We start from the raw sequence: 24110 nt of genomic DNA, 5'->3' as shown, positions 1-24110 counted from the left end.
TCAGTCTCTTCCCGCAACCCCGGTCTTGTGTGTGTATGTGATTCTCTCATGTTTCCACTACTAACTGCTGCCGTCTCTGCGAGCCCCCCTTTTGTAGCAGAAACGAGTGGTGTGGTTAAAATGATGTACAGGACAAGGGTTACTTTGTATGTCTCCTCTCCTGGAGAGACAGACAACGGGACAGTCATTCAATCCACCCTCCCTTGCCCCTGGAGCACAAGTGAGCTTAGCCTAAGCAAGGAGGAGAGGAGACTGAGCCAGGGAGGGTGAGAGGATTGGAGAAGAAAAGAGCTCTCTCCTCCCAAACACAGAAGAAGGAGGAGGAGGAAGAGAGCCAGAGGCCAAACAAAACAGTGAGAGAGTTGAAGGAAACCTCCTCCCCTTTTGGGAAAAGGAAAGTGAAGAGTGAGTAGGCTCTGAGGATGATAACTTAGTGCAGAGCAGGGAGGGGCAGCCAGTCCTTTCTCTCCCAGGCTCTGCCAAGTGCCCCCATTGCAGAAGTGCTCAGGTCTGTCCTGTGTGTTTGGTGTGTTTGGGAAGGAGAACAGGAGAGATGGCACAGGACGCTGAAGACATCAGGGATGCGTCCCAGGTGCCGAAGAAAGAGGAGAAGGAGAGGAAGAAGAGGAGGCGAAGAAAGAGGAAGAAGAAGGAGAGCAAGACACGGACTGTGCGCTCTAACCTGCTGCTACCTGGGCCTGAGACAGAGAAGCCCCAAAGGATCCCCCTGGCCAACAATCGCCTCAAGACCACCAAGTACACAGCTCTGTCCTTCCTGCCCAAGAACCTCTTTGAGCAGTTTCACCGCCTGGCCAATGTCTACTTTGTCTTCATAGCACTGCTCAACTTCGTGCCGTCGGTGAACGCTTTCCAGCCCGAGCTGGCCTTGGCCCCTGTGCTCTTCATCCTGGCTGTCACTGCCATCAAGGATCTGTGGGAGGATTACAGCCGCTACCGCTCTGACAATGAGATTAACCACATGGAGTGTCTGGTCTACTGCAGGTGAGGGAGCATGCTGTGTGCATGGGGAGGAGGGTGGAAGACTGGCAGAGACATGGGGGGGACCATAATGGCAGCTGGTGTCAATGGAAATCTGGGATGGGGGTGCATAAGAAGGGCGGGGGCATGTTGAGGGGTTGATATAACCAAACGGGTTTGTCTCTGACCCCATTTGCTTGCTACTATGAAATGTGGGAGAGGGTCTAGAGGGACTGTAATTTTGACTGTATTTGTACAGAGCCTAGCACAATGGCGTCCCTCCCAGCCCATAATTAGGGCTCCTAGGTGCTATGATAATATAATGAGAGTTAGGGAGTGAGCAGGTGACCTGCTCTGAAGTGTTTCCATTTACATCACTAAACTCAGCTTAATGAAAGCACTCTGTTATCCACATTTTAGGCATTTATCCCATGAACCCCAGTTTGCTGTCCTCTTAGCCAGAAGTTTTGAGGTTCCCAAAGCATTTGAGATAAACTGTAATCCCACTGTGAATTACAGACTTGTGAAAGTCAGTGAGTAAGCAAAGTTTAAAAAAAAAAAAAAAGGCTTGTGCAGCATCACAAAATGAACTTCATTCACTTACTAGATGAGTATTATTTGATTTATAAGCATTTGTGAGAATACTTCATTGTGTAAGCGGCCAATTCTACAGCAGTATACTTGCTAACAGGGATTTAGTTTTAGTCACATGAAACCACACTCAAGTAATGTGCTATTCAATTTTTGCTGAGCAGAGGGTAGAGGCCTCAGGTCTCTCTGTTTGAATTATGGGGGGTATGGGTTAGTGAAGTGTGAAATAGTGGGGTTCTGCTGTGTTTGCTTTTCTAAAGAATGTGAGGTGGGGGCATCATTCAATATTTGCTTTTCAAAAGCCAGTCATTTATTTTCTCCAGCGTCATCGTGCACTGTGAATTTTCTACCTCCTGGTGCTGAAAGAGGAGTTTTCGTCCATTTGTTTCTTCTCTCTTTGAAATGAATTTTTACATATGATCAGAGCTACACTGATTTACACCAACTGAGGATCTAGCCCTTAGAGATCTATAGCAGTTCCTTTTTAAAGGCATCATTGGTTATTTACACAATCGTAGCTGAGGCTGAGATTTTTTGGGAAGCCGGGGGCCGGGGGGGGGGGCGGGAGGGTGGTCTTATGCACTAGTTTCCAAGAGAGCTGATTTTGCTGATCCTTCTGCTGCTATTACAGTACAGGCAGTAAAGTCAGGCAGGAATGTGAAACACATGTTAAGAAGTTTGTTGTCTCTTCCTGGGGGTGAAGGGTCCTGACTGAGATAGGCATTCCAGCAGACAGCAGCAACTCTCTCATTACAAGTCAGAACAAAGCAAGTCAGAAATACTTGCAGTAGGCTTTATTTTTAGTCTTCATCAAATTCTCTCTTTCATTTCCCAGTCTCATATCACATCAAGAAATCTCAACCTGTTTTTTTCCCCTCCTATAGTTATGTTTCTGTGGGAAAGATAGTAAAAGGGTTTTATTTCAGTTGGCTAAAACTGTACTAACTAAACCTATGCAGAGCCCATGCAAACAAGTAACACTTATTTAGGACCAAATTCTGACACCCCAACTCATGTGGAACAGATTTAAAATTTTTATTAAAGCTAATGTTAAAAAATTATATAACACATAGGTTGGGAAAAGCGTGTCTGTACATCTGGGTATAGTGCTTAGATTATCCACAAATACAAAGTTTGTTTTTAAAGTCATATGACACATAGAGTACATAATCAGCAATAACACAAATTTAGGTGAATAGATTTAACAATACAGTTTAGATATTAGAATCCGAATACTCGGGTACATCACTCATGAAAAGTTGTACAGAGATTTGGTTGTGGAAAGCAAAATACAAGAATGAGTGGAGATTGTCCCTCACTAATTGAGAATTAGGTAGGTTGTCCATTTAGAAAATACAATCCATAAGGAAAGTATTTCAGTTACTTTCCTGTACCTTATTCTGAGCAGTTCCACTTTCTTCAGTAAGGCCACTTCTGGAGGAAGGGAAGACTCAGTGTGAGTGAGGGTTGCAAAATCTATCCTCTAGTTAGTAAATAGGAAGTGTAGAAACAGATAGTCTAGACCCCAAAGTTAAAAATTTAAAAACTACATGTTGTAGAAGCCATTCAAAAGCCTTAATAGTAATTCTGGGCTGGCTTTCCCCACCAGAACTTTTCTTTTTGAACTGCAACCAAATGGTTAAAAGTGACCATTAGAAAATGTGTACTTTCACTGTCACTTTCAAATTGATATTGAAGCTCGTTGAGATTCGTAGCTAAGCATTTAATGTGTTGTACTTTGTTCTAGTTTATGCTTAGCATTTATGTTGTGTTTAAACTCAAAGTTAGAGTCCTAGTATTTTGTGGACTATATTATTTAGAGTTACAGTTTTATTGGTTTAGAGGGGAATAGCTTGGGTACCCTTCTGATTTTGAATCAATCTATTCCCAGTGGTGTAGTAAACTTGAAAGCATAGAACTGTAGGTCCAGCTACTCAAATAAAAATTTCTGAATCGGGATGGAAGTTGAATGCTGCTTAGTTAGAATTGCACCCAGGAGCAAAGCCCAAGTGGGCTCTTTCCCTAGAAGTCTAGGACTTCACACTTCTGGAGAAGGAAAGTGGCCGTGCTGGGAAGGGGCAGTTTTCAGCTGCATGATCTACTCCTAACTGGGTGGATAGTTGTGTGGAATTTAATACTGCTCTCTGCACCCTCCCTATTTTAGCATAGGCATTGGGCCTAAGTAGTTTAAATGTATGGTAATATCTGTCCTCCCAAAAAGATCCTAAAGGGCTTCACAGATTACTGCATCTATGTAACATACTGTCGAAATGGAGCCATCTCTGAGGGAGACAGCAGCAGACAACTAGCTCCCAAAATATTCAAGAGCCAGAGACAGGGATTTTTTCCCAGGAGTTGTAGGGAAAACCATTTCTTTTTTTGGTAAGTACCATAGACCCCTTAACTTCCATGCAGAGCAGACTGGCCCTTGCTTTCTAATTGTTTAACATTTCTTTTCAGATGAAGATGGAAGTCAGTTCTTACATTACCTAGGCTCGTTCGTCTATGTCATTCATGGCTCTACTCATGGCTACAGTATCAATTCCTTATTTGATCATAAATTGCAAAACTTAAATTTAATGATAGGCAGAGCCTGCTGCTGTCAGTGCCAGCTAATCAGGATAAGGCCCCAACAGAATATTGACAGAAGTAGTAACCTCAGTAAGAGGCTTTCAGTAATAAATATACAAATAGACCTTTCCTGTATCTGCACATCACAGAGTAGGATAGGAAGGGCTGATAATACGCCAACAAGCAGGATGCGAGACAGTTGTGGTAGGGGCTATGCCTTTCTCCTCCTACTTACCCCCAACAATGGGAACTCCGATGATCCCTTCTTATAAAGTCATTATTGCAGTGTGAATTCAGACACCAGTCAAATCACGCTTGGCAATACCCTGTAGAAATAGAAAAAAAATGCAGATTGCACATGGAAACGTTTTCTCAGAATGATTCCAAGATACACATATTGCTGCTGGTTTTAAATATTTGGCAACACCAAGTGTGGGCTGGGAGCGCATGTCTTAAAAGCTCTTCTAGGCAGAGGTCTTGTTTGCAGTATATTCTTGCAAAGCACAATATGCATTCACATGCTGTACAAATAAAAAATTAATATGAATAACATTGGCACTCATCCTGTGTGGAATTATATTTTGGAAGTGACTTCATGCAACGTGGCTGAAACAGTGTCCGTTAACATTTTTCAGGGTGTATTACGTTCAAAATGAAAGGCTTCAGTTTCAGTGCCTACTCGAATGTCTTTCAGGTCCAGAAAAAGTATTGCTGCAGTGTGTAAGCTTCTCCGGTTACAGATCAGAAGGCCATACTGGTTCTTTTGTGGACATGGAAACTTAGATTTATCAAATCAAAACTTCTGACCTGATTGTTTGTTTTTTCCAGTGGTGCTGAGCTCCTGCTGTTCAGCTCCTACTGATTGTAATGGGAGCTGCAGGTGCTTATTGCCTTAGAAAAATCAAGATTATCCTCCTTCAGTAAAACCCAAGAGAAAGAGAAAAGAGAGCATGAGGAACTTGCTTCATGGAATTTCCAAAATATGTTTGCTTAATTAACATGTTTTCAGCCCTACAGAAGAAACACAGGGTAACCTCCACACACAAACTGAGGAACAGGGGCAAAGCAAGTTACGTCTTTTGGGATCCTAAGACATCCATGTGGTGGCTGGAATCGCTTCTCTGAAGCCTTTCCAGAAATAAAGCATTCCGGCATCTGATTCAAAAGGAAACTGCATAGGATTAGTCTGTTTCCTCTGCAAGGAGCTCTTTACACTAGAAATTGACTGCAGAGAATAAGGGAGTAGGATTGTGTGCCTGGGGTCAATATCCTTTTTCAGCTGGGGAACATTCCTCTTAATGTTACTCTCTTTTTGTCTGTTTTCTATGTTCTGTCCAGGCTGACTGTGAATAACTAATTGGGAAGCATGATGGCGTCAGTTACTTGTTATGTCCACTGCCACACATGTGTTTTGTGGCAATCATGTGGTCTGGTTGAAACCAAGCCAAGAATCAGGAGAGCTGGGTTCTGTTCCCAGATCTGCCACTGACTTGCTGTGTCATTTTGGGTAAATTTCCTCAACTACCTCAGTTTCCCCATTTAAAAAAATGAATATCTAGCCCCTTATGATGCATATGAGAGCCTATAGAATGATCTAGGCATACTTCATAAGGTATCAGGTCATATTTCTGGTCCATAGGTAGGGATTCAGAAACCCAAGGGAACTGATAGGCAGAGGCCTGGCCAAACAGTGGATTTCAGCTATCTCATATTGCTCCTCATTGTAACTCCTATTGTAAACAGGCAAAGCTGCTATAAGCCACGCTGTGCAGTCCTGTAATTCACCATTGCTGCAGGCTGGAGGAGTTACCTTCTGCAGTGCACATCATGGCTTATAACTATTTTGCCTTTCCACTCCGAAATTTTGCAATGGCACAGCTATGCTGGTGGCAAGCCACTAATGATCGTAACTGGGGCAAATCCCCAGTGTCGACAAGGTCTGCTGATGATGTTGGAGTAATGCCTTCAGCCTGTCTCCCCAGCCAGGATGTGGAAGCGAGAGTTGGGCCATCAAACATTCGTTTTTAAAAACAAGCTCCAGGTGAAGTCTACTTTTAATTGACCTATCCAAGGTTTTTAAAGTAGTGGTGTAGTTAAAAAGTGGTGAGTACAATAAACACTCAGAGGCAGAATAGGCCTGGCAACAAACTACTGTTCCTGTGTTGATCTGTGGACAGCACATCATCATTAACGCACAGAGACTCAGGAAAGTAGGCTAGACCATGCCTGAAATGTAAGATAAGAAATCCAAGCTGGCATGTCTGCCTGGGTTCTTTTATAAAAATTGCAGTAGGACACTTATTTCCTTTCTGGCAACCATGCTTAAGAGTTCTTGAGTTTTCAAAGGGAACTGTACACTTAGCCCTGATTTCAAAGGCTTCTGCTGGCAACTCCCTTCATGAAGACTGCATCGTTAACCCTGTTGTCCCACTCCTTGGGCACTATGCACTGGTGGACTTACTGTCTCCAAAAACCTGGTTTTGCTTCACAGATCACCCTCTGGCACATGGATAGCTCTAACATCCCAACAAACAGGAGCCATGTATCAGTCCTCCCCTGGAAGGCAGAACTATGAGAACTAAAATGTCTCAGAACTATTGTCCAGGTTTGCACCATACTCCAGCACTAAGATGGGGGACGGGGGGGGGGGGTCTCAGATTCATAGTATAGCACAGATTCAGAGAGATTGTTGTGTGCCCATCCATAATTGTATATACCACATTCCCTCCCAATGTTGATCAAATAACATTCCACAGCAGTTGTTTATTTGGAAAAGTAATACTTGGAAAGACCCCCTCCTTGTGGTCTAGCAAGGAGACACAACGCCGTGTGACCATGCTCTTTGCAGACTACCAGAAAGAGCTCTGTAGACCACTGTTCAGGAATCTTCTCATTGATACATCATTACTGGCATAGTTAAGACTGTAATCTCAGTTTTTTTGTGAGCACAAACACACACCAAATAGTGAAGAAAGCCTCCCTCATTTACCACCTATCTCCAGCAATAGAAGTTGACTGTGATATCTTTATTGTCCTTCAAAGGATCTTTCTTTTCATTACCTATCATCCTTGAGGATTGGGAAACTTTTCCGGCTTTCACACAGACAAGTTAAGGTGGCTTAAATCACCCACCAAAAAAAATTCCAAAAACCTGTCTTAATTGCTTATGAAGCCAATTTTTCACACTGAAATTGGCACTAGAGTTATGAATCCCATTCCTAAGAGTACTATTATCTCAAGTCCTTTTATAGTTAGGGCTGTTTTTGAATGTGGAGCATGGATAGATGTAATCAATGTTCATAATAGGGAATTAGAAAAAGTATAATGTAGAAGCATTTTTTAATGAAATCTTTGCATATGTGCCAGAAAGGAAATGGAATAAAACAAACCCAAAATCCAATTTGAGGAAGGTGACATGGACATTTTAAAACACATCGGCAGAGTTCCTTTTGCATTTCCAAGAGGCACAACCCCTGGGGAGTGGAGATAGGAACCAGGTGTCTGTCAGCCACCTTTGCGCTCTCCTGAATCTGGGCTGCTCTGGGGATCAGTCTCCAGCATAAATTAGACTCCTTCAATTTACAGCAGTCTCCTCAGGGCTACCGACCGGTGTGAAGCAGCTCAGAATCACCCTGTTTACTATAAATTATGCCCCCACCATTCTCCTACCTGGGTTTGTGGGGGAGGGATGGCAGTGTTCTCACAGGGGCCAGAGTTGGGGGCGGGGACAGAATTCTTCCAGCTGTGTCTTTCAATAAATAACATGATTCTGTTTTTCAAACCAAGATCTCTAAAATGCACAGAAGACATAACTTCGCAAAAACGTTCATCGTACTGTTTCAGGGATCACAGAAATACATCATGGTGCCCACAGAAACCAACCAGCCACCCAACTAAAAATAAACCCTGTCTTGTGGATCATTGCTAGATGTCTGTTTAATCCACTTGACCTTGCCAGACTACCATATGCCCTCTGCTCTCACTGGTGGTTGTTTTTCCCCCTCTGTACCTAAAGGAAAGCAGATGCAGATCTTTACCTAGTGCACCCCCCACCTTAAGAATAATCATAAAGAAAATCCTGCATGGCAGGGGATTACATAGTAGTATCCAGAGATGGGAAAGAGTTATGTTGCTCTTGAGTATTTTATTAAAATTCTATGACTGCCTTGTCATTTTTCTTCCTGTAATGTGGTGCTACAAATGGGCAGGTCTCTCAGGAACAACAGCCAGCTTTTGCATCATGAAGAGTCATTGCATAAACTCAGACTCTGTTGGAGAGTTGCTCTAAGTACAGAGGTCATTTGTTTTGTTTTATGTTCTGGTTGCCTAGAAGTAATGGCCCCCTTTCAGGAAGAGTTTAAATGCTTGAAGTCTAGACAGTTGTGCTTTTTGGCTGTAACGTGTCCATGCTGCTATTTTAACACTGAGCATGTGAACAACATTGCAAAATAATTGGTGATTTTATCCCCCACCCCTTTTTTCTAACTATTGTAAAACTGCCACCTTGGTCCCTTGAGCTTGTCTTTTGTCTGATGTCTTAGGCTTTAGTCATTCTGTAGGATAACCATATCTGTGCTGCTGGCCCCCCTTTTCTGTTCTCTGGCTGAGAACCTGAGCAGCTTAGGCATGACCATATTCGCTGTGTGTGTTTGGTTGCCTCTCCTCAGGATGGGCTGTCTTGAATTTCCCCAAAACACTGAAGCCAACATTTTCTAAGTAGGATGATTAAAGTTAGGTTCCTAAATTGAAGTCAATGGGATTTAAGTGTGCTCAGCATCACTGAAAATCAGGCCACCTATTTAGGCTCCTAAAGATAGAGGTTGGTGCTTAGCTGCAATCTCCTTAATGCAAAAGGAGTTTAACCAGAAGATGATTAGAAAAAGTAAGAGAAATCAATTTAGATCAAAAGTAAATTATATGAAATCAAGTCAGCTAACAGATAATCTTGCACGTATAGTACAGTGCAAGGTCTTCACTTACATGTTTTCATAGATTCTATTGTGATCATCTAGACCAGTGTTTTTAAAACCATGGGTCGAGACCCTGTACTGGGTCACGGCATGTCAGGCACTGGGTCGCCATGCTCTGGTCAGTACCACCGACCGGGATGTTAAAAGTCCTCTCGGTGGTGCTGCCCAGCTAAGGCAAGCTAGTGCCTACCTTTTCGGACACCACACTGTGCCCTGGAAGCAGCCAGCAGCGGGTCCGGCTTCTAGGCAGGGGGGCCATGGATCTCTGCACTCCCATTGGCTGGAAACTGGCCAAAGGGAGCTGGGGGGGTGGAGGGGCCTACATGTGAGAGTTGTGTGAAGCCACTTGCGCGTGCCTCTGCCTAGAAGCTGGACCTGTTCCTGGCCACTTCTGAGGTGCAGTGCGGTCTGCGGTCTCAGGACAGGTGGGAAGCCTGCCTCTGCACCCTGGCTGCGCCGCTGACCCGGAGCCACCGGAGGTAAATCCATGTCCCAACCCTGTGCCCCAATCCCCTACCCCAGCCCTGAGCCCCCCCAAACCTGGAATCCCTTCCTGCACCCCAAACCCCTCATCTCCAGCCCCACCCCAGAGCCCTGACCCCCTCCCGCACCCCAACCCGCAACCCCCAGCCCAGAACCCCCTCCTACACCCTGAACCCCTAATTCTCAGCCCCACCCCACAGCCCTCACCCCCAGCCCAGAGCCCTGACCCCCCTCCCGCACCGCACCCCAAATCCCAGCCCAGAATCCCCTCCTACACTCTGAACCCCTAATTCTCGGCCCCACCTCACACCCCAATTCTCTGCCCCAGCCCTGACCCCCCACACACATACCCCAAACCCCTCATACCGAGCTCCGTTGGGTCATGGGCATTAACAATTTTCTTCAACTCTGTCCCCAGGAAAAAAGTTTGAAAACCACTGAGCTAGACACCATTGCGATCATCTAGTCTGACTTCATGATTAACACAGGCCAGAGAACTTCCCCCAAATAGTTCCTACAGCAGATCTTTTAGCAAAATACCCAATCTTGATTTAAAAATTGTCTGTGATGGAGAATTCACCATTAGCCTTGGTAAATTGTTCCAAAGGTTAGAGACCTGCAAATCTGCAGATATCTGCTTTATATCCGTGGATATATCCGCGGAGCATGTTTGTGGATCGTGGATGGATGCGGATCCAAATTTTATATCTTGAGCCCTGTAAATCTGTGGGTATCCACTTTATATCCATGGACCATGTTTGTGGATTGCGAATTGGATGTGGATACAAATTTTGTATCTGCGCAGGGCTCTACCAATGGTTAATTACCCTCACTGTCACAAATTTACTCCTTATCGTTAGGGCTCAGATGTTTGCTGTGTTTCATCAGGATCTCGCCTCTCCCTTTCACGATTTCAGTGTCGTGGCTGCTCACTTTGTCAGCTTTTTCCTTCTGCCTTCTTCTTTGTTATAGTCCTGCAAATCTGTGAAATAAAAGCTTGAGCGTATACATCATACCAGGAGAGAAGGGATCCTTTGATCCTTTATTTTTAGCATCTGAATTATATTTGCACACCTGAGAGCATTGTGGCCTCTCTTCTCTGAACCCCAATACCTACTCTATGTTCACGTTTTATTCAATATTGTATAAAATAACTCTTCCCTGAGTCAACGGGTTGTTTGGTCTCTTTCGCATATATAGTTACGTGTCTTCCACATACACAAAGGTTGATCCATTAATGTGTAGATGGAGGATGGAAATCCTCTTAAATTCTCATTAGGTTTTCATTGACCTGACAGACAGTTGCCTGAAGTAATTAGTTTGGTTTCTTTCTCTCTCTGAGACAGACAGGAACTGGATTTTAATAATTCCAATAGATGCATCATTTCAATCAATATCCGATAAGACTTCTGGATACTGGGTGCATTGTCTGTCCTGCTGTTTTTCTAAATGGCTGTTTAACAACTGGATTTTAAAAAGCGTAGATTAAATGTGTTCTGTTAGATGAAGTGGTTAATTTAGTCTCAAATGCCTTATCTCAAATTGCATTCTGCTTTCAGTGTTATCCATTAACATATTATTCACACTTGCACATTCCATTTACATAATTTATATCAAAGCTAAGAAACAGTGTAAGAGACTAGTTGTTGTTAATAAATAATTTTTTCCTTGAATAATTGATAACCTTTTTGTGGAATTGTCAGTCTATAAAGTGAGCATTCTTTCTCCTTTTGCTGTTTGTTTTTACCTTCAGGTCATAGCTGTAGGTTTGCTTGTTTTATTTTTTGTTTGTTTTTTTGTTTTTAAAACATGAGTTACCGTAGCGTGTGTTTGATTCTGTGTTAATCACTTCGTCTTTATGTGGTTAGGTACTAGGTCAACTAAAAGGGTTTAATATATGTAATTTACTAAAAAATACAGAAGTCTGTGTGTGTTCAGCATGCTTACTGCTGTTTTACAAAACAGAAAATAAGCTTATATTTCAAAGTAGCTTTAAAGTTTCACATACAGACATGTAAAGTTGTCTCACTCTCTAGGTATAGATGTTATATACAGCAAATAATGATGCTACATGAAAAGGGTTTGGATTACATGATGCAGGATAAAATCCTGGCCCTGCTGAAATCAGTGGTCAAACTCCCATTGACTTCAATGGAATCAGGATTTCACCCTAAATCTCTTAACTTCTGTGTTTGAATTGCTGTCTTCTCTTTGCATTATGTATTATGTAGGAAGGATGGGCTACACCTACACCAGAATGGAACCGGATTGCTGGCATGTAAAGGTAAAAAGGTTGTAGAATAGTTTTTAAACTAAGGGCTGGGGGAAAGCTGACAGGTATGGAGGAACACGTGGTCTGGACAGAGACATCCCTTAGGGGAGGATCTGTTAATGGAGAATCTCTATATCCTAGTAAAGAGGAGTGGATGGAAGATAATAAAATACAGGTAGGATCTGATGAGAAACAGTCAAATGAAAGAGTCTCATTCAGTTACATCACATTGTGGCAGACAGCTTAAAATTGACAATTTTTAAGTGCTTATATACAAATAATAAGTAAATAATAAGATGGGTGAACTTGAGTCGTATTAAATGAGGATATTGATATTGTAGGCATCACATAAACTTGTTAGAATGAGGAAAATCAATGGGACATAGTAATACCAAGGCACAGAATATATTGGAAAGACAGAATAAGTCATGCTGGTGGGGGAGTGGCATTAAAAGAGAGCTTAGAGTCAAATGAAGTAAAAATCTTAAATGAATCAAACTGTACCATAGAATCTCTATGGATAGTAATTCCATGTTTGACTAATACGAATATAGCAGTGGGGATATACTACCAACCACCTGACCAGCATGGGGATAGTCACTGTGAAATGCTTAGGGAGATTAGAGAGGCTTTAAAAATAAAAAACTCAATAATAATGGGGGATTTCAACTATCCCCATATTGACCGGGTACATGTCACCTCAGGACGGGATGCAGAGATAAAGTTTCTTGACACCTTAAATGACTGCTTCATGGAGCAGCTAGTCCTGGAACCCACAAGAAAAGAGACAATTCTTGATTTAGTCCTAAATTGAGCACAGGATCTGGTCCAAGGGGTGAATATAGCTGAACCACTTTGTAAGAGTGACCATAACATAATAAAACTATACATCTCTATGTGTGTGTGAAGGGAAGAGGGCGGACACCAAAGCAGCCCACCACAGTAGCGTTTAATTTCAGAAAGGGGGACTACAGAAAAATGAGGAAGTTAGTTAAACGGAAATTAAAAAGTACACAGAAGTGAAATCCCTGCAACCTGTGTGGACATTTTTTAAAGACACCACAAAAGACACCCAATTTAAATGTATAACCCAAATTAAAAAACATACATGGTAAGAGGATCCAAAAAAGTGCCACTATGGCTTCTAAAGTAAAAGAAGTAGTTATGGGCAAAAAAGGCATCCTTTACAAAGTTGAAGTTAAATCCTACTGAGGAAAATAGAAAGGAGCATAAACTCTGGCAAGTGAAGTGTAAAAATATAATTAGGAAGGCCAAAAAAGAATTTTAAGAACAGCTAGCCAAAGACTTAAAAAGGAAAAGGAAAAAAATTTTAAGGTGCATCAGAAGCAGGAAGACTGCGAAACAAACAGTGGGGCCATTGGATGATCAAGATGCTAACGGAGCACTCAAGGACGATAAGGCCATTGAGGAGAAACTAAATGAATTCTTTGCTGAGGAGGTGAGGGAGATTCCCAAACCTGAGCCATTCTTTTTAGGGGACAAATCTGACGAACTGTCCCAGACTGTGGTGTCATTAGAGGAGGTTTTGGGACAAATTGATAAACTAAACAGTAATAAGTCACCAGGACCAGATGGTATTCCCTATCATTTAAATCAGCGTCTGTTGCAGATGACTGGAGGATGTGTCTCCAATTTTTAAAAAATGCTCCAGAGGTGATCCCAGAAATTACAGGCCAGTAAGCCTAACTTTAGTACTGGGCAAATTTGTTGAAACTATAGTAAAGAACAGAATTATCAGACAGCTAGATGAGCATGATTTCTTGAGGAAGAGTCAACATGGTTTTTGTAAAGGGAAATCATGACTCACCAATCTACTAGATTTCTTTTTTCACAGGGTCAACAAGCATGATCCTGTGACTATAGTGTACTTAAATTTTCAGAAGGCCTTTGACAAGATACCTCACCAAAGGCTCTTAAGCAAAGTAAGTTGTCATGGTATAAGAGGCAAGGTCCTCTCCTGAATCAGTAACTGGTTAAAAGATAGGAAACAAAGGGTAGGAATAAATGATCAATATTCAGAATGGAGAGAGTTAAATAGTGGTGTTCCCCAGGGGTCTGTACTGGGACCAATTCAACATATACATAAATGATCTGGAAAAATGGGTTAAACAGTGAGGTGGCAAAATTTGCAAATGATACAAAACTAACCAAGATAGTTAAGTCCAAAGCACACTGGGAAGAGTTGCAAAGGTTTCTCACAAAGCTTGGTGACTGGGCAACAAAATGGCAGATGAAATTGAATGTTGATAAATGCAAAGTAATAATATGATGGGTCTAAATTAACTGTTACCACTCAAGAAAGAGATCTTGGAGTCATTGTGCGTAGTTCTCTGAAAACATCCCCTCAATGTACAGCAGCAGTCAAAAAAGCAAACAAAATGATGGGAACCATAAGGAAAGGGATAGATAATAAGACAGAAAATATGATATTGCCTCTATATAAATCCATGGTATGCCCACACCTTGAATACCATATGCAGATCTGGTCGCCCCATCTCAGAAAAGAAATATTGGAATTGGAAAAGGTACAGAAAAGGGCAACAAAAATTATTAGGTGTACAGAACAGCTTCCAGACCAGGAGAGATTAAAAAGACTGGGACTTTTCAGCTTGGAAAAGAGATGCCTAAGGGGGGATATGGTAGAGGTCTATAAAATCATGACTGGTGTGGAGAAAGTAAATAAGGAAATGTTATGTACTCTTTTTCATAACACAAGAACTAGGGGGTCACCAAATGAAATTAATAGGCCTCAGGTTTAAAACAAGCAAAAGGAAGTATTTCTTCACACAACACACAGTGAACCTTTGGAACTCTTTGCCAGAGAATGTTGTAAAGGCCAATACTATAACAGGGTTCAAAAAAAATTAGAGAGCTTCACTGAGGTTAGTCCATCAATGGCTATTAACCAGAATGGGCAGGGATGCAAAACCATGCTCTGAAGTGTCCCTAGCCTCTATTTGCCAGATGCTGAGAATGGGCAACAGAAGATGATCACTTGATTGATTACCTCTTCTGTTCATTCCCTCTGAAGCATCTGGCATTGGCCACTGTCAGAAGACAGGATACTGGGCTAGATGGCCCATTGGTCTGACCCAGTATGGCCGTTCTTATGTAGCTAGTCTATAACACCATGTCCATTTATGGCAATGTATATCTTTCATATGAAACTTTCTAAATTTATATTAATGGTAGTGCACTGTTGACATTCAGCCCCTCGTGATATTTCAGATTTTATTTACTGTCTCTGTCTCCCTTTACCTTTTGTTCTTCCTTCTTTCCCTTCTTAAATTCTGATTTTTTTTTTGCCTTGGATATCTCTTCCTCCACTCATTTTCCCATTCTTACTTTCTATGTTGCTTCTATGATAAATAATCATTGTAAGTGGGAGAATTTATTTCTGTCTGATCTCAGGTGTGTTTTTCACACTGCAGTTTTAATGCAAAGTCTGTGCAAGAGCTGAGCTAGCTATCACTCCCGGGGATACAGCAGGGATGACTTCTCAATGTTCTCCTAAGCACTGGGACTAGTGGCCCAGCTGATGGTCCATAACAGCTATTAACATGGAATGAACAATGCATACAGTACAAGCAATTGGAATAATACTGCAGTTACTGAAGAGTAGATTTCATCTTTAAAGTTGAATTACCCATGTATTACATAAAATATAATCATAAGCCATTATAATGATATATCAGCGAAGTGGCTTGGCTTTTGGGGGGTGGAGCCAGTTGGAGTAGGGAAGATGTACATTTGTCCACCTCAAGCATCCTGCAACCTAATAAGAAATACCAAAACATAATTCCCTGCCCTATCCACCGTACACCATATTTAATGCCACCGAATACCTGTACTAGAAAGAAAACCACCAATGTAGGTAGGGTTTATATATATAACTGTGTGTGTATGTTCAGGGGTGGTGGTTATGGTTGTTTGTTGTGGGTCTTTTGGAGGGGAGGGTGATTAAGCTTCAAGCCCTTGCTGCATTCATAAATCAAAAAGGAAGACTTCAAAAATGCAATAATCGTTTTGATCATTTCAGTTCTTATAAGGGGACCAGTCCGAACTTCCTCAGATAAAAATGCTCTTGAAGTCAATGGGAGTTCTGGCAAAACAGGGACTGCAGTATTTGTCTCTCAGTACAAAGGAACACAGGGACCCTCAACCTTTGTGTTCCAGTGCTTGCCAGAGATTTTCAAAGTATTCTTAATCTTGAAAGAATGTTTAGAACTCAAAGCCCAATTTCTAATGTTTTTGTCCGTAAGTTTATTTTCAGTAGTGTTTAGTTTGTCTTTAAGGATTTTTATATCCTTACTCAGTTCTGAGATAACTAAACTATTTCTCTGCTCCATTTCTCCTAACTTGGAAACTTTCCCTTCTCTATCTGGCAGTCTTGGGCTCAAGTTGTTTGAACTTTGTGTTTTATCACTGGCTGTTACTGTTTCTTGTAGCAAGCCCAGTCTTTTAGTTATAACAACTGCTCCTTGGGCTGTCTTGTCTGTCAGCTTCTAGGACATCTTTACTGCTCTCCAAATTCAACTTAAAAAAATGCCTTTGAAGATAGTGCCACACCCTTACAAAAAGAGTTCTGACTGAGGAAAATTGTGCTGTCTTGTTAGCCTTTTACCATAGGGGAAAAAGCTTAATTGTGTCAAAACTTTTTCTGATCCTACTGCTGAACCCTCTATGCCTGTTATATGAGGACATTGTACTTCCTGTAATTCCCATTTACCTGCCTTAAACATAGATGTTGTTTAACATCTGTAGACAATGTCTTCTCATATAAATATCTAATTCCTTTGTGGTCTAATCTTAGTTAAGCAATTTACTCCAATAATATCCTGCAGCAATTAGTTCCACAGAATAATATACAACATAAACTTTTAATTCAGTTTAAATGCATATGGGATAGGATAAAAAAACATTTCCTTATAATATACCTTCCCTATAGTATACATTATATTGTATATTTCTACCATATTTTATTTATTTAGTGAGAGCTCTGTGCTATGCAACACAAAGGCCGATATGGTCCAAGTCCCAAAAGGCCTATATAAATATTATACTCTTATTCATACTATGTAGCCCCAAAGTTGGTCAAATGATAGGGAAAATCTTAAAGAAATACATATTTTAAAATTGCAACTTCCCAATGAATTGAGTATCAATTTTTAGAACTTCAGTAATGGCTCTAGAACATCTTCAATTTGTAAAGAGGTAGTCATAGAAACCCCCTAATGTCGATAGGAATAATAGAGCTAAATCTGACTGACTTCTTAGGGGTTATTCCAGTTTTACCCTGATGAAACTAATGTTAAAATGTGGTCAACTGTGCTGGCACAATGTTTTCTTAGCAATTTTGGATGACAAAAAAATAATCAGAATAAATAGAACATTTGTGCAAATGTTTATTTATTTAAAATGTGACATTTATAAGAAACTGATGCAACTTACCATATCAGTACTCGTAAAAGTACCACTTTATTCACATTTGTCATAAAGCAGCAAAAAGTGCTATTTTAAGTTTTAAAAGTTCAAAAGATGCCAGTGTAAACAAGTGAAGGTGAATGTTGCATAAATTGTTATGCATGTCTGTCCTCTAAATCCACTTCTATGAAGAATTTAAATAAACTGAAGAGAAAGCACCTACTAAACTACTGTATAGCAATGAAGCTGCTCACACCAGCTTTCAGAATCATACAGAAGAGTAATCATTAGGTACAAAGCTTGATAGCTTAGCAGCTTGATGTGTACAGTATAAAGTTCTGGAGTGAAATCCTGGTCCCATGGAAGTCCATGGCAAAACTCCCATTGACTTCAATCAGGCGAGATTTAATTTCTGGATTTTTAAAATAATATACTCTTTGCTAGTAAAACACTTCTTTAGACATGATACCTATAGCTGTACACTATGGTACATTCATTATCCAATATATTAATTAAAACAAATGTTTATGTCCTACTTATAGCCAACTATGTAACATTTGTAAATATGAATGTTGGATAAGTGTTCCCCGGGGGTTGGGGGGAATGTAGTTACAATTGTAAGTTCAAAGGGGAAAAACTCTTACTAGAACAATATGATTTCAAGAACCATAAATAGCTGAAAGGCAGAATGTTCAAAATTATAGTAAGTATGATGAAAATGCAATATAAAGTGCCCCCAAACAACATTAATCCAATCATTATTGCCCTCTTTACCCTTCATGAAAGGTAGGTACATGTTTATCAAGTATGAAAATTACTCAACAGGTTAGTCCCCAGAAACCCAAATGATTGTGAACCTTATTTTATTCTATGAGGTGCCCACAGAAAGCTAATCTCAGACCTCATCCTCATCTCAATCCCCACTCATTTTGACATTTCATCTATATCTGCTGTTATCTTAAACCCTGCCCATAGTGATTTACACAGCAAAGTATATTCCTAACCACAAAGGAATAGAATTTTTAAGTTGTCTGCCATTGTAGGCTTCCAAACATTGTCAGCAGTAAAAAGTAATATTTTCAACATCTGGAGTGAGGAAAGTTTGGAGGAGGGTGAAATGGGAGCTGGTTAGGGCTTTAAAAGGCATATGAAACTTAATAATACCATTATGGATTTCTGCCTTCTATCCAAAGAGCACATTACACTTTTTGCAAACATCACTAATTTAGTCTTGAAACACACTACTGTGTTTAGAAAAATATGTGGATGAGGAAATTAAGGCACAGAAGGATCAAGGGGCTAAAGTTACTCAGGAAATCTGTGGGAAAAAGTCAGGAACAGAATCCAGGGTTTAGCCATCAGACCATTTTCTTCTCCCTGGTGGCAAGGTGGTGGTGTATCTGTTTTGTCAAAGGCAGGTGAATTGAAGGCTAGCTATGGTGAAGCAGGAGGCACATTGTACACTGAGCGTGGTGGTTGTAGACGGGGTGAGGGGAATTTACTCAAGCTGTAAATGTTCAAGATGTTTGGCATGCACTAAAGGGTCTGTATACCAAAAAGCATCCCAGTAGACAACTTTGTACCAGGTATGGAGAATGAATCAGTACAAATGCAGGGGTAGGTACTTTCTTCACAGAACTCAGAGAGATCATGAAAAAAATGATGCATAGTACAATCACAGTGTTGCTCCAGACTGAACACCGACCTCTCAGGGCATATGCTGTGTATCACAGAAAGCTGAACCTATCCTTTGGTACTAATTTCATGTAGTCTGTGTCCATCTCAACCTCTGGCATAACTATGTGTTTTAGGGTAATTCAAATACTTAATATTTTTAGGGCTGTGTGCACTCTCTCTACAGGCACAAAGCCAAGGTGATGAAGCAATAAGGTTGCAATCTGAGGTAACACTAACTTAGTTTAAACTGCAAAAAGAACAGTAGCAACCTTTATGGATTTATAGACTTGACTCTGTTTTCTTTCATTTATGGATATTAAAGGAACACTTGAGTAATTTTAAATAGGGTTTTCTTAAATGCTTTCCATTGTCTGTAATAATCTTAGACGCCTGCAAGTCAATATTTTTCTCCTAGCAATGTTGTCCTTTACATTTGGTAAGCATTTGTATAATTGTTTTTTAGGGGTTTTTTCTGCAGCAATTTGGATGGAGTTAAAATAAGCTACGTTGCCAACACCTTACAAATGCGCACATACACATAGACTTATAAGTACCTTCTCTTGGCAAAACAAATTTATATTTCCACAAGCATTATTTTTTCCCCAGCACATTTTCAAGAATGGTGGTTCTTAGCAGCTAGTGAGGACAAGATATTGTTGTTTCAAGCTTGATGGCTTTTTTGTTATTACTTTATGTGTAAGTAATGGGAGAGGGAGTTAAAAAAATTGATAACTTGAAGGACTTCTCAAAGGACCATTTTAAGGTAGAAAGCATTTCAGGGCAGAAACTCCTACTGTTCCTTTTTAAAGTAGCCTATGCTCACATGGAAAAGAAGTCATTTTCTGATAATAAGATGTGGCTTGTGTCTGTCATGGATATAGGGGGAATGGTAGCAACCTTTATGTATGCAGTAGAATAAAGTCCCTCCTTGGCAGCTGTACTGGATTGCCTTACTTGTAAAGGGTTAAACAGTTCAAATATCCTACTTGGCACCTGACCAGAAGGACCAATGAGGAAAGAAGATACTTTCAAATCTGGGTGGGAAGGATTTTGGTGGTTTTTTTTTTTTTTTTTTTTGTTCTGTGTGTTGTTCCCTCTCTGGATGCAGGGAGAAGCCAAGCAGGTGCAATATCCCCTGAAAATATACCTGCAATAAACCATCTAAAACCACAGAAACTGTGAGTAGGGCAAGGAAATGCGTTAGGTTATCTTTTGTTTTGGCTTATGAATTTTCCTATGCTACAGAGGTAGTTTTATTCCTGTTTTTGTAACTGAAGCTGAGCCCAGAGGGGAATCATCTGTGTTTTAAATCTTTTTATTACCCTTCCATCCTGATTTTTCAGGTGTGATTCTTTGACTTTTTTCTTTATAAATAAAGTTCTTCTTTTAAGAACCTGATTGATTTCAGTGTCCTGAAGACAAAGGGTCTGGTCTGTGCTCACATTGCTAAGGCAATTGGCTGGTATATTATTCTCAAGCCTCCCCAGGAAAGGGGGTGAAGAGGTTTGAGGGGATATTTTGGGGGGATAGGGATTGCAAGTGACCCTTCCCTGAATTTTATATATTTTCAGGAGATATTGTACCTGCTTGGCTTCTCCCTCCATCCGGAGAGGGAACACCACACAGAACAAAAAGAAAACAACCCACCAAAATCCTTCCCACCCAGATTTGAAAGTATCTTCTTTCCTCATTGGTACTTCTGGTCAGGCACCAACTAAGTTATCTGAACTGTTTAACCCTTTACAAGTAAGGCAATCAAGTACAGCTGCCAAGGAGGGACTTTATGCAGCAATACCATCCAAGGACAAGGAAAGAAATTTGTGCCTTGGGGAAGTTTTAACCTAAGTAGAATATAACTTAGAGGGTCTTTCATGTGGATCCCCACATCTGTACCCCAGAGTTCAGAGTGGGGAGGGGGAACCCTGACAGTTTCATTGTCAATCTTCAGCCATATTCTGCACTTTCTGAAGCTTTCATGTGGCTTTCAAGGGGTAGTCCCATGTGAAGTGAAGCGCATTTATCCATTCTAGGCCTCTTGCCCATCAAGGTTATTAATAAGACAGACAGAATAGTGTCATCTGCTTATCACATCTAGCTGAAAACAGGACTGAAAGGGACCAAAGAAATCCGAGTTTTCCAGATGACACCAAAGTTGCTTTGCCACAACCGTCTCAGTAATATTTTCCCTAAAGAGAAAATTAAAGACAGTTTAAATGGTATGAATCATTAATGCCAAGAGATGTTTTGAGCATGGACAGAAGGCTGGTACCCTGCCTTTCTGAAGGGAGGAATTACTTTGACCAGTAATTGACCCGGTATTCCCCCCATTTGATTTTACTAAGCATGAGGAACACTGATTTCATATGCAGGTTCCTCTAGAACCCCAGTCAGTGAAACCAGCTGAAACATACATAATGTATTTGTTCCCTTTGGACCTGAAACTATCACCATGAAAACAGCCAATCTCATTTGAATCAGTTAATCCTACCTGTGCTGTAAATGCAAAATGCCTGGCAAAGAGAAAAATCAACTTTTTTTTCAAAACAGAAGGATCTTGAATTCTCCATAGTGTTAATCATTAGGAAGAGTTCAAGACTTCTGGGATGCTAGGCCAGGAATCCACATCCATAGCCATAACACAGGGATTTGGAAAAACTCTCTACCTCAGTCAGTCTGACTTGTAGTCAGTCTGACTTGATCTCTTTCTCAAACTCTTCATCTCTATACCAAGGTGACTCTTGAAGATGATACTAGAAGAAGATTTCTTATGGACCCATGTGCCAATGGAAGAAAAAGGAGAATCGTAATATCCTACCAGGCCATCTGAAGCTGTTAGTTGCCAATTCTGTGATTTTTTTTATTTTAATTTTTTTTTTAAGCTAGCATTTTGTTAAGTTACTAAGGCCTGGTCTACAGTACGTGGTTATTTTGGAATTAGCCGAGTTACCTCAAAATAAAACTGGTTCCGTCCACATGACCAAACCAGTTTTTTCGATTTAAAGGGCTCTTTACTCCAATTCCTGTACTCCACCTCGGCAAATGGGGTAGCGCTAAAATCAAGATTGCAGTTCCGGGTTACAGGTACTGTGGACGCAATTTGATTATATTGACCTCCGGGAGCTACCCCAGCTATCCCTTGTGACCACTTTGGACAACACTCTGAACTCCGATGCACTAGCCAGTAGTCAGTAAAAGCCCCGTGAACTTTTGAATTTCCTGTTTGGTCACCATCAGCACAGGTGACCATCAGCACAGTCTACCACCACAGGCAACCATGCAGAGTCCACCATCTCAAGAGACCACGCAGTCCCGGATTCGCAGACGAGCTCCAGCATGGTCCGAACAGGAGGTACTGGATCTCACTGCATGTTGGGGAGATGAATCTGTTATGGCAGAACTACGTTCCAAAAAAAGGAATGCAAATACGTATGCTAAAGTCTCTAGGGCCATGACGGAAAGAGGCTACTCCAGGGACACAGAACAGTGTTGTACAAAAATCAAGGAGCTCAGGCAAGCATACCAAAAAGCCAGGGAGGCGAATGGGTGCTCTGGGTCACAGCCCCATACATGCTGCTTCTACCCTGAGCTGCATGCAATTATGAGGGGTAATGACACCACTACCCCACCACTGTCTGTGGACACCTGCAAGGGGGGAGTAGCAAGGAGTGAGGAGGATGAGGAGGAGGGGGAGGAGGAGAGTGCACAGGCGGCAAGTGGGGAATCTGTTTTCCCCCCTAGCCAAGAACGACATGTTTGCCTAGTTCGTGTAGTCCTCCCGCACTGATAGGGCCCAGCTGAATGCATGGAGGCAAACAATTACGGAGTCGTGTAAAGTGTTACATGAATATGAAGAGAGGAGGGACGCATGTGATGAGAGCAGATAGGATGCTATGGTCAAGTTCATGGGGGAGCAAACTGACATGCTCCGCTGTGTGGTGGATCTAATGCAGGAAAGGCAGCAAGACCCCGGACTGCCACTGCAGCCCCCGTATAACCGCCCTCCCTCCTCTCCAAGTTCCATATCCGCCTCACCCAGACGCCCAAGAACACGGCGGGGGAGGCTACGGGGACCCACACAGTCAACCCCAGAGGATTGCACAAGCAGCAGAAAGCTGGCATATCAAAAATTTTGATTTGATTTCTGGACTTGTCCTTCCCTTCTTCTCCATCCCCCTAACCCAATACCCCCCTCCCCTGTCTAGCTTCTGATTTCTCTCAATGTTTTGTGCAACAAATAATAAAGAATGGTTTTTAAACAATTGTGATTTTATTTCCTTTAATATATATATAGGGGGCGGGTAACTTTAAGAGAAACAAACACAACTCTCACACCGTACCCTGGTCAGTTATGAAACTGGCTTTCAAAGCTTCTCTGATGTGCAGCACACCCTGCTGCACTCTTCTAATCACCCTGTTGTCTGGCTGTGCGAAACTGGCCACCAGGCGAGTTGCCTCAACCTCCCACCCCACCATAAACGTCTCCCCCTTACTCTCACAGATATTGTGGAGCACACAACAAGCAGCAATTACAATTGGAATATTGGTTGTGCTGAGATCTAACCGAATCAGTAAACTGCACCAGCGTGCTTTCAAACATCCAAACACACAGTCTACCACCATTCTGCACTTGCCCAGCCTATAGTTGAACTGCTCGTTACTACTGTCCAGGGTGCCTGTGTACGGCTTCATGAGCCATGGCATTAAGAGGTAGGCTGGGTCCCCGAGGATAACTATAGGCATTTCAACATCCCCAACAGTAATTTTCTGGTCTGGGAAGTAAGTTCCTTCCTGCAGCTGTTCAAACAGACCAGAGTTCCTGAAGATCCGAGCGTCATGCACCTTTCCCGGCCATCCCACGTTGATGTCGGTGAAACATCCCTTGTGATCCACCAGTGCTTGCAGCACCATAGAAAAGTACCCCTTATGGTTTATGTACTGGCCGCTCCGGTGTTCTGGGGCCAAGAAAGGGAAATGCGTTCCGTCTATCACCCCGCTGCAGTTAGGGAACCCCAGCGTATTAAAGCCATCCACAATGGTCTGCACATTTCCCAAAGTCACTACCCTTGATAGCAGCTGGTCAATGATTGCGTTGGCTACTTGCAGCACAGCATCCCCCACAGTAG

General features: G+C 41.6%; 1 protein-coding gene across 3 annotated transcripts in view; it reads left to right on the top strand.

The window, feature by feature from the left end:
- The first annotated feature begins 441 nt into the window (after positions 1–441).
- Positions 442–24110, top strand: part of ATP10A (ATPase phospholipid transporting 10A (putative)) — a 160626-nt gene continuing 136957 nt past the window's right edge. For all 3 annotated transcript variants that reach the window (XM_073353100.1, XM_073353092.1, XM_073353084.1), the window contains exon 1: positions 442–1002. In XM_073353100.1, coding sequence (XP_073209201.1) covers positions 554–1002 — 449 coding nt within the window. In that variant the 5' untranslated portion in view covers positions 442–553. The remainder of the gene's footprint in view (positions 1003–24110) is intronic.

This window comes from Lepidochelys kempii, chromosome 1, assembly GCF_965140265.1.
Source record: "Lepidochelys kempii isolate rLepKem1 chromosome 1, rLepKem1.hap2, whole genome shotgun sequence".
In the NCBI taxonomy this organism is placed as follows: domain Eukaryota; kingdom Metazoa; phylum Chordata; order Testudines; family Cheloniidae; genus Lepidochelys; species Lepidochelys kempii.
The sequence above is the reverse complement of the archived record's forward strand: the minus strand, read 5'-3'. Positions and strand labels throughout refer to the sequence as shown.